The 13299-nt window shown below is 44.2% G+C and overlaps 1 protein-coding gene across 6 annotated transcripts in view; it reads right to left on the bottom strand.

Annotated features, from left to right (window-relative positions):
* Positions 1-13299, bottom strand: part of ACSL3 (acyl-CoA synthetase long chain family member 3) — a 71131-nt gene that overhangs the window by 20512 nt on the left and 37320 nt on the right. For all 6 annotated transcript variants that reach the window (XR_014789577.1, XM_084847098.1, XM_084847099.1 and 3 more), the window contains one exon: positions 1000-1109. Coding sequence is in view for 5 of the 6 variants with exons in the window: in XM_084847098.1 (XP_084703224.1) it covers positions 1000-1109 (110 nt within the window). In the remaining variant the exon portion in view is untranslated. The remainder of the gene's footprint in view (positions 1-999; positions 1110-13299) is intronic.

Genomic DNA, 13299 nt, shown 5'->3' with positions numbered 1-13299 from the left:
CAGTCTTCCTACCTTGTTCCAAATATCTTCTGTCTCTAGGGTCTTTGAGAAAATCCTTAGAAAACTGACCTTTCAACTTCTACTCACAGAAGTGCAATGTTGAGAACACTGTATTGCTGACAGCTTTCTTTGGCAGATAGAATGTTTGTGAACATTCTACAACATCTCATCTGCTAATAGGCGACAGCCTCATTGGCACCACAAAATCCCTTAGTGAATTATAATATAGATTACACTTGGAGACATACTTTATAAAGTGCTTTTATAACTATGCTGGAAGCTTTTATAAGCATGTTGTGAGCCAAGATTTCAGCCTATGAAGCTAATATTCAAATAGGATATTTAACAGTCCATTTATGGAAAGAAACTTCAGAGCCAGTATGATTTCTCTGTGCTTTGTTCAACTGGGAGCAATTAGATAATAACCTAACCTGTCACTTTTAAAAAGTTTACTAGCCTTTTCTTCCATTCCTGTTAAATATGATGTATAAATCACTAGTGGATATACATAGCATTTTACAAGATAAAATAAAATACATCTCCGCCACAAGTATACAAACTAAAGTTATGTATAAGTTATATATAAGTTATATATAAAAGGTGCATATGAAATGCGGCTGGAACCTAGAAATGCATATGTAGGTACATGGCACTTTGCAAAAAATGAGAGAGTGGCACCTGTCCCAGACAGCTTACATATCAAGTGTCCTGTAATGTATGTGTGCCAAAGGACTATTTATGCATTAGCTTAGGCATCATACTGAGAGGCTCACAATCCTTTTTTGCAAGCTCTGACCGCATACAAGCCAGCCATGCTTCTGTAGTTGTATTCTTACATTATAATATAACTAAATCTTTAGATAGGACAGAGAGAGGGAGCAAGTGGGGGAAAAGGGGAATAAACCATACTGTATGCATATCACATTTCCCCCCACAATACGAAACAAAAACCTGTTCAGATACATGCATCCAATTTATCTAGACATAGCTATTCCTTACCTTCAATCTTGTCTGCATCAACTCTTTGCTAGTAATAATGGTTGTCACCTCAGTTTCATTTAATCCATGTACTATTGCAGGGCCTCCCAGAGTGGCATAAAGTGTAACAACTGGGGGGAAAATAATGTATTCCTATTATAAATGTCCACGATATCAAAATATAAATTGCATGCTAAAAACACCCACTAAGTAGAGTGCTGCTTGGAATGTAATATTTGGAACTCAGAGAAACATAAAATGGAAAAATATTTTGGTTGTACCCATTTCCTCAGAAGAACTGCAATACAGCTTCTCCAAGTCCTATCGCAAAAGCCTGATTCCTCCACAGGAGGGAATATACTACTTTGAGTTCTGGCTGCTCCACCTTAATTGCACAGCAGGAATGAAAAGCATGGCACAGATCAACTGACAGCATGACAGCAGAGCACAGAAGAGGACTTCAATCTCAGATACTTGCCTCCTGCTTCATATTATGACATCAGACGTAATTAGCGCCATTCACTTTTTCTTTAAATAAACATGAATACCAAATAATATTGACAGTCACTAAATTTAAGAAAACCTTGTTGTGATCTGGTAAGAGTGATTTTGAAGGTGGAGGAATGACCAACACCTGGGGGAGCAGCATTCACAGATCACCTGTTTGGGGGCTTTGATTTCAGCTATCCTCTTCCTTCCAGTGGTGCTCAGCGTTGATAAAATTGTTTGGCAGAAAGAACCTCATGCATGGCACTGTGCATGGAACTGATCCCTGTGAATGAGGATCTCTGGATCTATTGGGAAATTCTAAAAGGCCTATGGTATATCTTTCAACAGTAAAAATTGGCCAGCTTTTATGTACAACAGGACTGTAAATCTCTGCTGCTCATTTGAAAGCAAGTTTCACTCAATGGAGGTTGGTGGCTCTGATTTCAGTGGGGCTCTGGATCCATTCTGGGTTTTAGTCCAAACCAGCCAGAACTCTAAAGGAGCTATCCAAGGTGCTGAACCTATTATGGGGATAGCACCCTGGGTATCTCCTTTAGAGTTCTGGCTGATTCTGACTGAAATCCAGAATGGATTCACAGCCCCACTGAAATCAGCACCACAAGCCTCCACTGGTTCCACATTAAAATCGAGCTGCAGCACACATCCTGATCATCATGTGAAAATTGCTAGCGAAGAGCTTCTGCATGATAACTTACCCTCTCCGCAGCTGCAACGTGTAATGTCAGCAATTTCATCATTCTGGCAGCAGGCATGGAGAATTTCCATGCCAGTAACAGATGCTTCCCAGAAGCCACTGCCTTGGTTTGGGAATTCTCCATGCCAGAAAAACAGCTTGGGCTCGTCAGGAGTATGTCATCACACTGAGGCAGTTTCCGGTAGTCTCCACTTGAGTTTACAGAATATGCACACCAACTCATACTTTCAAGTAACCAGGTTTAGGATCAGAGGTTATATGTATCAATGGCAGTTAGACTACCTGGAAGGGGAATGGTCTTTCTTAAAGATATGCCCACATCTTTGTTGCAAATGAAGCACTGTTGCTTGTTTCTGGATTTTGGAGTGTTTCTTCTGTAGCACTGGCAACGAAAAGGCAATAAAATATTCGTCTAAATGAGGGGTGTTGAATTTCTTTAAGCCCAAGGGCTGAATTCTAATTCTCAGGGCCCAGTGGTGGGTGAGATAGCAGGCAAAGGGAGTGGGACAACAGGCAAAAGGGGGAAGGGCCAAAATACAACAAATACCAGCATATTGTAATGTGCAGCTCTTACAGCCAGTAACTATGCCTTAGAAGAGGCATTTCAACCTTTCAAAATAGGGAAAAACTGTATAAGAGTCAGGAAACCAGTGGTCAGAGGCAAACTGGTGGTCAGGGGGAAAGTGATGGTGCCATGGGAAGTGCCTGCAAGAGAAGCTGCCACCACCGGGGAAGAGGCGTGCCTGCTGCTGCTGGGCCTGCTGCTGCTCCGCCGCCGCCGCCGCCGCCACTTATCACTACCATGGACTCCTGCCTGGCAGTATTTTAAAGGGGATTTTTTAGTTGTTGTTTTTAATTTCTGGGGGATTGTTGTGTTTTTAGGGGTGGGTAGCCTGCCTGATAGGCGGGAGCGAGGGGGCATGTGTCCACCTGATAGAGGCAGTGGGGGGAGTGTTGGGGGCCAGAACATACCGAGGCTGGGCGGCAGGTGCTGGCAGAGTGCTAGGGGCAGGCCATGCCAGGTAAGGGGAACAAGGGAGAGATGTGTAGTATCTGTCCCCTGCTCCAGGCCTGTCCAGAGCCAAAGGATGGCTGGGGGAGGTGTGACTCCATCTTCTGGCCTTCGTTTGCTGCTCTGCAATGACAGGTCTGTTACCCAGAAAACCTCCCTCATCCATGACATGATCCTGGATGAGGGTGCAGACCTGGCATGTAATACAGAGACCTGGCTGGCTGAGGCCGCTGCTCCAACTCTGGCGGCCATGTGTCCAGCCAGATTTCCGTATGCACAGCAGCTGAGGGCTGGGGATCAGGGAGGGGGAGTGGCTGTTATCTACCAAGAGTCCTTGGTCTTCACCAGACCCCCTCTCCAGGAGACCAAGGTTGCTAAGTGCATGTACTGGAGGTTGGGCTCGAAGGGCAGTCTGGGGATTCTGCTTGGGTACCATCCACCCCACTGCACGACTGACTCCCTGGCCGAGGTGCTTGTGGTGGTCTCTGATGTGCGTGTACAGTCGCCTAACTTATTGGTGTTGGGGGACTTCAACATACATTCAGAGGCCATCCTCACAGGAGCACCTCGGGACTTCATGGAGACCATGGCCTCCTGGGAGCTGCACCATACTCTAACTGGGCCCACCCATGTAGCCCATCATGCACTAGACCTTGTGTTTGTTTCTGGAGAAGCGGGGAGTGATCTGGAGGTCGGGGGTATATCCACCACCCCCTTGTCATGGTCAGATCACTATCTGGTGACGTTGGACTTCTCAGTTCCACAACCCCTCTGCAGGGGTGGAGGACCCATTAAAATGGTCCGTCCCAGACGTCTTATGGATCCAAATGGATTCCTGAACGTGCTTAGGGATTCTCTGGAGCATGCCAACGGCCACTCGGTTGAGACCCTGGTGGGTGGCTAGAATGCCGCAGTCACTGGGGCATTACATCGGGTGGCTCCAAAACGCCCTCTCCCCCTGAACAAGGCTCGGACTGCACCATGGTTCAATCCGCGGTTACGAGCTCTGAAACAGGAGGTGAGATGGCTAGAGCGCCGGTGGCGGAAGTCTTGCTCCGAAGACGATCAGACACAGGCTAGAACTGTATCTTCAGCCTACCACATGGCGAAGGCAGCAAAAAAGGAATATTATGCTGCCTCTATCGCGTCTGCAGAGTGCTGTCTCAGGAAGCTGTTCCAAGTGGTCCGAAGCCTGGTCGGTCCAGTGGCTCCGGAACCACTGGAGCATTCTAAGGCCTCCTGTGAGGCCTTGGCAAGGCACTTTGCAGATAAAATTGATCGGATTAGGAGAGTTACTCTGCACGCTGTGGATACAGTTAGTGCGCAAGAGGCGGCCTGTGGCAAACCGGTTTTGTGGGATCGGTTCCAGCTTCTTCCTCCTGATGAAGTGGACAAGGTGCTTTCATCTGTAAGGCCGACCACCTGCTTACTTGATCCTTGCCCATCGTGGCTCATTATGGGCTGCAGAGAGAGACTGGGTGAGGGGATCAGGGCGGTGGTGAACGCCTCCCTTGAGGAGGGAGTGATGCCATCAGCCCTCAAGGAGGCAGTGATAAGACTGCTCTTAAAGAAGCCCTCCTTGGATCCTCAAGTTCTGAACAACTTTTGCCCAGTCTCAAATCTGCCATTTTGGGGCAAGGTGATTGAGCGGGTGGTGGCGATGCAGTTGAAGGCACACTTGGAAGAAACCGATTATCTAGACCCATTTCAGTCGAGCTTCAGGCTTGGGCATGGGACAGAAACGGCCTTGGTCGCCTTGGTGGATTATATGAGGAGGGCTCTGGATAGGGGTGAATGCTCCTTCCTTGTTCTCCTCGACCTCTCAGCGGCTTTTGATACCATTGATCACAGTATCCTCCTGGACCGCCTGGAGGGGTTGGGCATTGGAGACACCGTATTGCGGTGGTTCCGGTCCTTCCTCTCCAGCAGGTACCAGAGGGTAGCACTGGGAGTGGAGGTTTTGGACCCATGGCTGCTCACTTGTGGGGTGCCACAGGGTTCCATCCTCTCCCCAATGCTATTTAACATCTATGTGAAGCCGCTGGGGGCTATCATCAGGAGGTTTGGGGTGCGGTTTCATCAATATGCGGATGACATGCAGCTCTACCTCTCGTTCAAATCTTTACCAAGGTTGGCCGTAGAATCCCTGTCCAAATGTCTGGAGACAGTGAGGGGCTGGATGGGGAGGAATAAGCTGAACCCTGACAAGACTGAGGTACTTTTGGTGGGAGACAAGAGGAGGTTGGAGGATGTAGACCTGGTGTTGAATGGGATACGGCTACCCTTGAAAGACCAGATCCGCAGCCTGGGGGTAATTTTGGACTCCCAGCTGTCCATGGAGGCTCAGGTGTCAGCTGTGAGCTGGGCAGTGCTGTATCAACTCCATCTGATACGGCGGCTGCGCCCCTTCCTTCCCGACCATCTGCTCCCATTGGTAGTACATGCCCTGGTCTCCTCTCGTTTAGACTACTGTAATGCGCTCTATGTGGGGTTACCCTTGAAGATGGTTCGGAAGCTGCAGCTGGTACAGAACGTGGCAGCTCGTCTGATGAAAGGCAGCCGCCGGCAACATCACATCACTCCAGTGCTGAAGGAGTTGCACTGGTTACCAGTTGTTTCCTGGGCCAAATTCAAGGTGTTGGTTTTGACCTTTAAAACCCTATATGGTTCTGGCCCAGCCTATCTTAAGGAGCGCCTCCAGCAACACCAGACAGGCCGCTTAACAAGATCAGCCTCGGATGGCCTTCTCTCGGTCCCATCAGCCAGGACAGCTAGACTGGTGGGGACGAGGGAGAGGGCCTTTTCTGTGGTGGCCCCCACTCTGTGGAACTCCCTCCCTTGGGAACTCTGCCATGCCCCCTCTTTAATGAGCTTCTGCCGTGCATTAAAAACATGGTTGTTCAGGCAGGCATTTGGGGTGGGTTAGGGTATTTTAGAAAATGTTTTTATTGTAGAATTTTACTGTTTTAAACTGTTTTATTATATGCTGTACATCGCCCAGAGTGGCTGGGTGACCAGCCAGATGGGCGATTAATAAATTTAATAAATAATAAATAATAATAAATATGGGTAGGGGGTGTGACCATTTGGAAAACCACAGAGGGCCAGATTTGGTCCCCAGGCCTGGGGTTCTGTGTTCTCGTCTAAACAAACTATTAATCATATGTAATACAGCAGTTTTTAGCTAACACAAAAGCCTTTCTAGGGCATTAAGTCCCTCACATGCTTAGAACTGAGTGAGCGGGAAGAGACTGGTCTACATGCATAGGCTCCCATATGATTTAGAATCCAGGGTTTTAAATCACGTGGGAAGCTTATGCATATATAGCAGGCTCCCCACTTCAAATCTTCTCCTCCAATGCATGGAGGCCAGCAGGGACATAAAGGAGGGGCAGGGCCAGCAAGCATGGGTCCACTGTCCCCTCGCATAATCCTAATCTCATGACAGACTGAACACTGGAGTAGGCCTGAAAAACTTTCATATTAAAAACATTTCACAGTCAGAACGGATGCAATTCTCTTTAGAATTACAGGTACCATAATTGCGTCACATTTTCATAAAACCATGCAGTGAAAGCCTAAACTTTATTCAGAAGGGCATTTAAACAGGCAAGCATTTATAGAATTGCAACCTTATACTGTAACACTAAGCCCAGGACTAAATGGATGTAGGTATGCCTAGCTCTACATAAGATAAGGCTATTAGTCTATTAAAAGTAATGTAGTGCTTGGGAGTCATTAGTTCCAACACATCAACAAAACTATTTTCTTTTACTCAAAAACTGAGCTGTTGGAACTGTGTTTATCTGCATGTGTTGGGGGGCAGGGGGAGGGAATTTAACAAGATGTTCAGTTCCAAACTGTTGTAAAGCAAATACACATGTGCATTGTTTTCTTTAATTTGGTGGGAGCAAAGCACAAAAGTTCGCCTTTATTGGTTCCTGTGTGCTTCCTGTGCTTAGTCCAGTGACCCCTATTATGTAAACATAAGATTTCCATAGTGAGCTCTCAGCAAGCTGTGCAGGACAAAGTATAATCTCTTGAATAATAATTGATATTATTCACCTACAGAGTGAGGGGGAAATGAATGAAGTGAAAAACAATTCAGCAGTTAATGAAGTCAAGAAGCTTGCCCAGTTTACAAAATGGTGCACTGACGTCATGGAGCAAGAGCTGAAGTGAGCTACAGCAGCTGCAAGCTATTATCACACAGGCTGATCTGCCGAGTTACTATTTGACACTGTGCATAACACTTTCTGATAGACACATAAAAATCTAATTGAAATGTACGGTATCACAAGCAACTATAAAAGTAAAAGCCACCAGGTGTATATATGTTACTTTCTAGCAGTGATCCAACATTGGGGGTAGGGGGGGAACTCTCCAGAGACCATTTCTATTATGAAGCTTGTTTCAAATAAGATATAGTGTATGATTCAACACATAATAAAGAAAAGGCACGAGTTCGATCTGGGGGAAAAACATTAAAAGGCAAATTCTATTCTGTTATTCTCACTTATAACAGACACTTATCCCTAATAAATAAAATAGATATTTTCTGCAATAAAAGGATTCTTATGAGAGAAAATCAGGGCAAATTTCACTAAAGATGTGCAAAATTAATCATAACAATCAGTTGAGACATATCATTAAATAATGGTAAATTTAAAATGCGGTATTATTTTTGTGCAGTGATCAATGGAAAAAATAAACCACAGAAGACCATAAATTAAGATTTTTTTAAATGAGCACAGTAGAATCAGGCCCAGCAGATAATGAACACAGGAGGAACATTACTTGTCAAACCCTGGAACAGCAAACATCTTTCCTTGCAAAATTAAACAAAATTTAACTCATTGTGTTTCACTAGCTTGAACTCAACTTTGAGAAATGACTACGTGTAAAGTGAACAACAGTATTACCATCTGCCAGCAAATAAGTCAGCCAAGTTCATTCATTTGAGATCACCAAATGCTGTGTCACGCTGTGAGCTGAGGCACGTCTCAGGAACTTGAAACGTCCAGTTAAATGTCTATCATCTTCCTTCCGAACCACCCCCAGATTCAAATGCAAGCCTCTCTATCCCAGATGTTTCAATCTTTCATTGCATTTTCATGTTAAAACTGAAACCCTTTTTAAAAAAAAAGTTGGAAGATTTGCAACGGTCTGAGAGAGGTTTGTTGTTGTTATTTATTCGGTCAGTCGCTTCCGACTCTTCGTGACTTCATGGACCAGCCCACGCCAGAGCTTTCTGTCGGCTGTCGCCACCCCCAGCTCCCCCAAGGTCGAGTCTGTCACCTCCAGAATATCATCCATCCATCTTGCCCTTGGTCGGCCCCTCTTCCTTTTGCCTTCCACTTTCCCTAGCATCAGATTCTTCTCCAGGGTATCCTGTCTTCTCATTATGTGGCCAAAGTACTTCAGTTTTGCCTTTCATATAATTCCCTCAAGTGAGCAGTCTGGCTTTATTTCCTGGAGTATGGACTGGTTTGATCTTCTTGCAGTCCAAGGCACTCTCAAAATTTTCCTCCAGCACCACAGTTTAGAAGCATCATTCTTCCTTCGCTCAGCCTTCCTTATGGTCCAGCTCTCACAGCCATAGGTTACTACGGGGAATACCATTGCTTTAACTATGCGGACCTTTGTTGTCAGTGTGATGTCTCTGCTCTTCACTATTTTATCAAGATTTGTCATTGCTATCCTCCCAAGAAGTAAATGTCTTCTGATTTCCTGGCTGCAGTCAGCATCTGCAGTAATCTTTGTGCCTAGAAAGACAAAGTCTGTCACTGCCTCCACGTTTTCTCCCTCTATTTGCCAGTTATCAATCAAGCTGGTTGCCATAATCTTGGGGTTTTTTAGGTTTAACTGAAACCCAGCTTTTGCACTTTCTTCTTTCACCTTCATCATGAGGTTCCTCAGCTCCTCCTTGCTTTCAGCCATCAAAATAGTATCATCTGCATATCTGAGATTGTTAATGTTTCTTCCAGCGATTTTAACTCCAGCCTTGGATTCATCAAGCCCAGCACGTTGCATGATGTGTTCTGAATACAGGTTGAATAGGTAGGGTGAGAGTATACAACCCTGCCGTACTCCTTTCCCATTCTTAAACCAGTCCGTTGTTCCATGGTCTGTTCTTACTGTTGCTACTTGGTCGTTATGCAGATTCCTCAGGAGGCAGACAAGATGACTTGGTATCCCCATCCCACCAAGAACTTGCGACAATTTGTGATGATCCACACAGTCAAAGGCTTTAGAATAGTCAATAAAACAGAAATAGATGTTTTTCTGAAACTCCCTGGCTTTCTCCATTATCCAGCGGATATTGGCAATTTGGTCTCTAGTTCCTCTGCCTTTTCGAAACCTAGCTTTGTATATCTGGCAATTCTCGTTCCATGAATTGCTGGAGTCTACCTTGCAAGATCTTGAGCATTACCTTACTGGCATGTGAAATAAGTGCCGCTGTTCGATAGTTTGAACATTCTTTGGCGCTTCCCTTTTTTGGTATGGGGATATAAGTTGATTTTTTCCAATCTGTTGGCCATTCTTGTGTTTTCCAAATTTGCTGGCATATGGCATGCATCACCTTGACAGCATCATCTTGCAAGATTTTAAACAGCTCAGCTGGGATACCGTCATCTCCTGCTGCCTTGTTATTAGCAATGCTTCTTGAGGCCCATTCAACCTCACTCTTCAGGATATCTGGCTCTAGCTCACTGACCACACCATCAAATCTATCCCCGATATTATTATCCTTCCTATACAGATCTTCCCTATATTCTTGCCACCTTTTCTTGATCTCTTCTGCTTCTGTTAGGTCTTTGCCATCTTTGTTTTTGATCATACCCATTTTTGCCTGGAATTTACCTCTGATGTTTCTAATTTTCTGGAAGAGGTCTCTTATCCTTCCTATTTTATTATCTTCTTCCGCTTCCGCGCATTGCTTGTTTAAAAATAATTCCTTATCTCTTCTGGCTAACCTCTGGAATTTTGTATTTAATTGGGCATCTCTCCCTCTATCACTGTTGCCTTTTGCCTTCCTTCTTTCTTGGGCTGCTTCCAGTGTCTCAGCAGACAGCCATCTTGCCTTTCTTTTTCTTTGAGACTTTTTTGTTGCCGCCTCCTGAACAATGCTGTGAACTTCTGTCCGTAGCTCTTCCGGGACCCTATCTACTAAATCTAGTCCCTTAAATCTATTCTTCACCTCCACTGCATATTCATGAGGAATATTCGTGAGCTCATATCTAACTGGTCTGTGGGTCTTCCCTATTCTCTTTAGTCTGATTCTAAATGGTGCAATAAGAAGTTCGTGATCTGAACTACAATCAGCTCCAGGTCTTATTTTTACCAAATGCATAGATGTCTGCCACCTTTGGCTACAAAGGATGTAGTGAATCTGATTTCGGTGTCGACCGTCTGGTGAAGTCCATGTATAAAGTCGTCTCTTAGGTTGTTGGAAGAGAGTGTTTGTTATGCACAGTGAGTTGTCTTGGCAAAATTCTATCAGCCTATGTCCTGCTTCATTTTGTTCTCCCAGACCATGCTTGCCTGTAATTCCAGGTGTCATTTGACTACCCACCTTAGCATTCCAGTCTCCTATAATGAAAATAACATCTTTGTTTGGCGTACTATCCAGTAGGTGCTGCAGATCCTCATAGAACTGATCTACTTCTGCTTCTTCAGCATCTGTGGTTGGGGCGTATATTTGGATCACTGTGATGTTAAATGGCTTACCCTGAATTCGAATTGAGATCATTCTGTCATTTTTTGGATTGTATCCAAGCACTGCTTTAGCCACTTTATTATTAATTATGAAGGCTACTCCATTTCTTCTGTGGTCCTCTTGTCCACAGTAGTAGGTGGTCATTTGATGTGAAGTGGCCCATTCCAGTCCATTTCAGTTCACTGACACCCAAAATGTCTATATTTAATCTTGACATCTCCCCAGTAACCACATCCAATTTGCCTTGGCTCATAGATCTTACATTCCAGGTTCCTATGGTGTGTTGATCTGAGAGAGGTACCTACCAAATTTTCTTAAAAAAGACAAATATCTTAATATTTCTGAAGGTGCTTTAATTGAAATTTTTTGGTCTATTGATTTATTTTTGTGATAAAGAGCAGAAAAAACTGACCCATGACTCTCCTTTCCAGCATAATATATTTCTCTACAGCACTGATTTCTGCAAGGGACCATAAGGAAAACACTGGCTTTCTTTACGCGGAGTTTTTATCCTACGATTGTGATTGCTCCTTCACAGAAGTTTGCGGGCTCTTTACATCACGCTGTGATCATCCAAGGTGTCTGCTGCACTAAATGCCCTTTGTTCCGTTTTTCAATAGATCGCAGATAATGCGCTAGCAAATTACAATAATGAGCTAGTTGTGTTCCACTTCAGTTTCCTCCATGAACAGAGGAAAAGCAGCAAGAGGAGGAGCGAGATCAATGAAAGATAATGGAAGGCTCAGATGGGGGAGAACAAGGGGGAAGGGGAGAGGGGAAAGGAAGCAGGTGAAAAAGGGAGTAGTCATGATCCTGCATTTAAAACAGAAGCAGAAAGCCGCATTTTAAATGCAGGATTTTAGGCTGGTGTAGAGATGCCCATTGGGCTGGTTCAGACGTAATGGCAAACGGGAATGAGTCTTGTGACTATGTGCTTCCATCCCCACCCTAATTCCCTCCCTTAGTTCCACAGGTTCTCAGCAAATCAAATTCTGTGTTTCATTCAAACCAGGCAAACCATCATTTACAAAAGCCATTGGTCCAAACTAGACATTACCCTAGTTGCAGTAATACTTAATGCCGCTGTTGATTTACAACATGGCTTTGAAAATTTGAAATGGATAACTACTGGTGTGCTTTGAGTTGGAAGTATCTGATATGGTAGAGTATATACCAGAAATGCAATACACAATTGTGTAATACATTGCAGGGTTACAGCAAGCTAAAGTGGAAGGCTATAGATACATTTTCATTACTTTCCTCAACATTTTCCAAAGAGTCCCTGTGAGGATTGAGAAACTGAACACTCCCCATGTAACACTCATGCCTGGAATGCCATGCACAGCCAGACAAAGGGACGCAGAAGAATACAGAGCAGAAGAAGCCAGGAGACAGCTATGCGAATAACCCAGGAGCACATATTTGTGCAACTAACATACCCCATCGTTTGCTTGTCACAGCAAATTATGACTTGCTGAGGACTCTGACCCAAAATGGCAATCTGAGCGCAGTAGGGGAGGAAGAGGACAGCACTGGCATAAGGTCCATTCATATAACACCAATGGGCATTGCACGTTCTCTATTTCCATCCTACCTTATTTCCCTACCTGTGCAACCACCACTACGTAGCCTGTTCAGTAACAGAAACTTTCCTCTTATCCTACTGTGCAGAAAGGCTGTAATGATACCAGGTAGGAAGGCTATCAGCAGTCAGTTCCTGCCACTCCGTTACCTAACAGGCTGTAGTCTTGATACCTGTGGTGGAGGCTGTTACTCAGACTTATGCACTGCTATTGGTAAGCCCAGTGGTTCCAAAAGGTAGCAAAGTATTACAGATAAAACTTGTGGAGATTTTACAAAGTTACAGGTTACATGTCCAATTCTCATTCAATGAGATATTTTGATTTTGAATGTGTGTTGGTTCTATTTTCCTCAGAATATACAGCATTAATTAGAGCAAAAACTAGAAGAGGAGACAGAAGCAGGAACACTTCCATTCATAGAGAAGCTATAATAATCTGTCAAAGAAAAATTACCAAATCTTCAAAGTGCTTTTGGGAATTGCTTATAATGGCCTATTATACCAATCTACCTTAGTTTCTTTATACCAGGGCTTTAGTGATTTCTCTTTTGAGTTGTGATTTCAAGTTCTACAAAACTGCTCTCTGAATAGAACACTTCCATATGTATATGAATTTTGCTGTTTTCGCCTCAAAAAATCATTTAATTGCTCCCATTAACGTTTTCATAAGTATACATGATACAATTACATAAATGCCTTTAAGTAAGGATTGCTCAGCCTTGTATGGACTTATTGTTCTCTGCCTCTTACTAAACGTCCTTTAACACTGCAGAAGCATTGCTCTTGCATTATGACCTGGAAGT

Source organism: Heloderma suspectum, chromosome 3 (assembly GCF_057233095.1).
Source record: "Heloderma suspectum isolate Gila_16-S chromosome 3, 16-S_ref, whole genome shotgun sequence".
In the NCBI taxonomy this organism is placed as follows: Eukaryota; Metazoa; Chordata; class Lepidosauria; order Squamata; family Helodermatidae; genus Heloderma; species Heloderma suspectum.
This window is presented reverse-complemented; position numbering and strand designations above follow the sequence as displayed.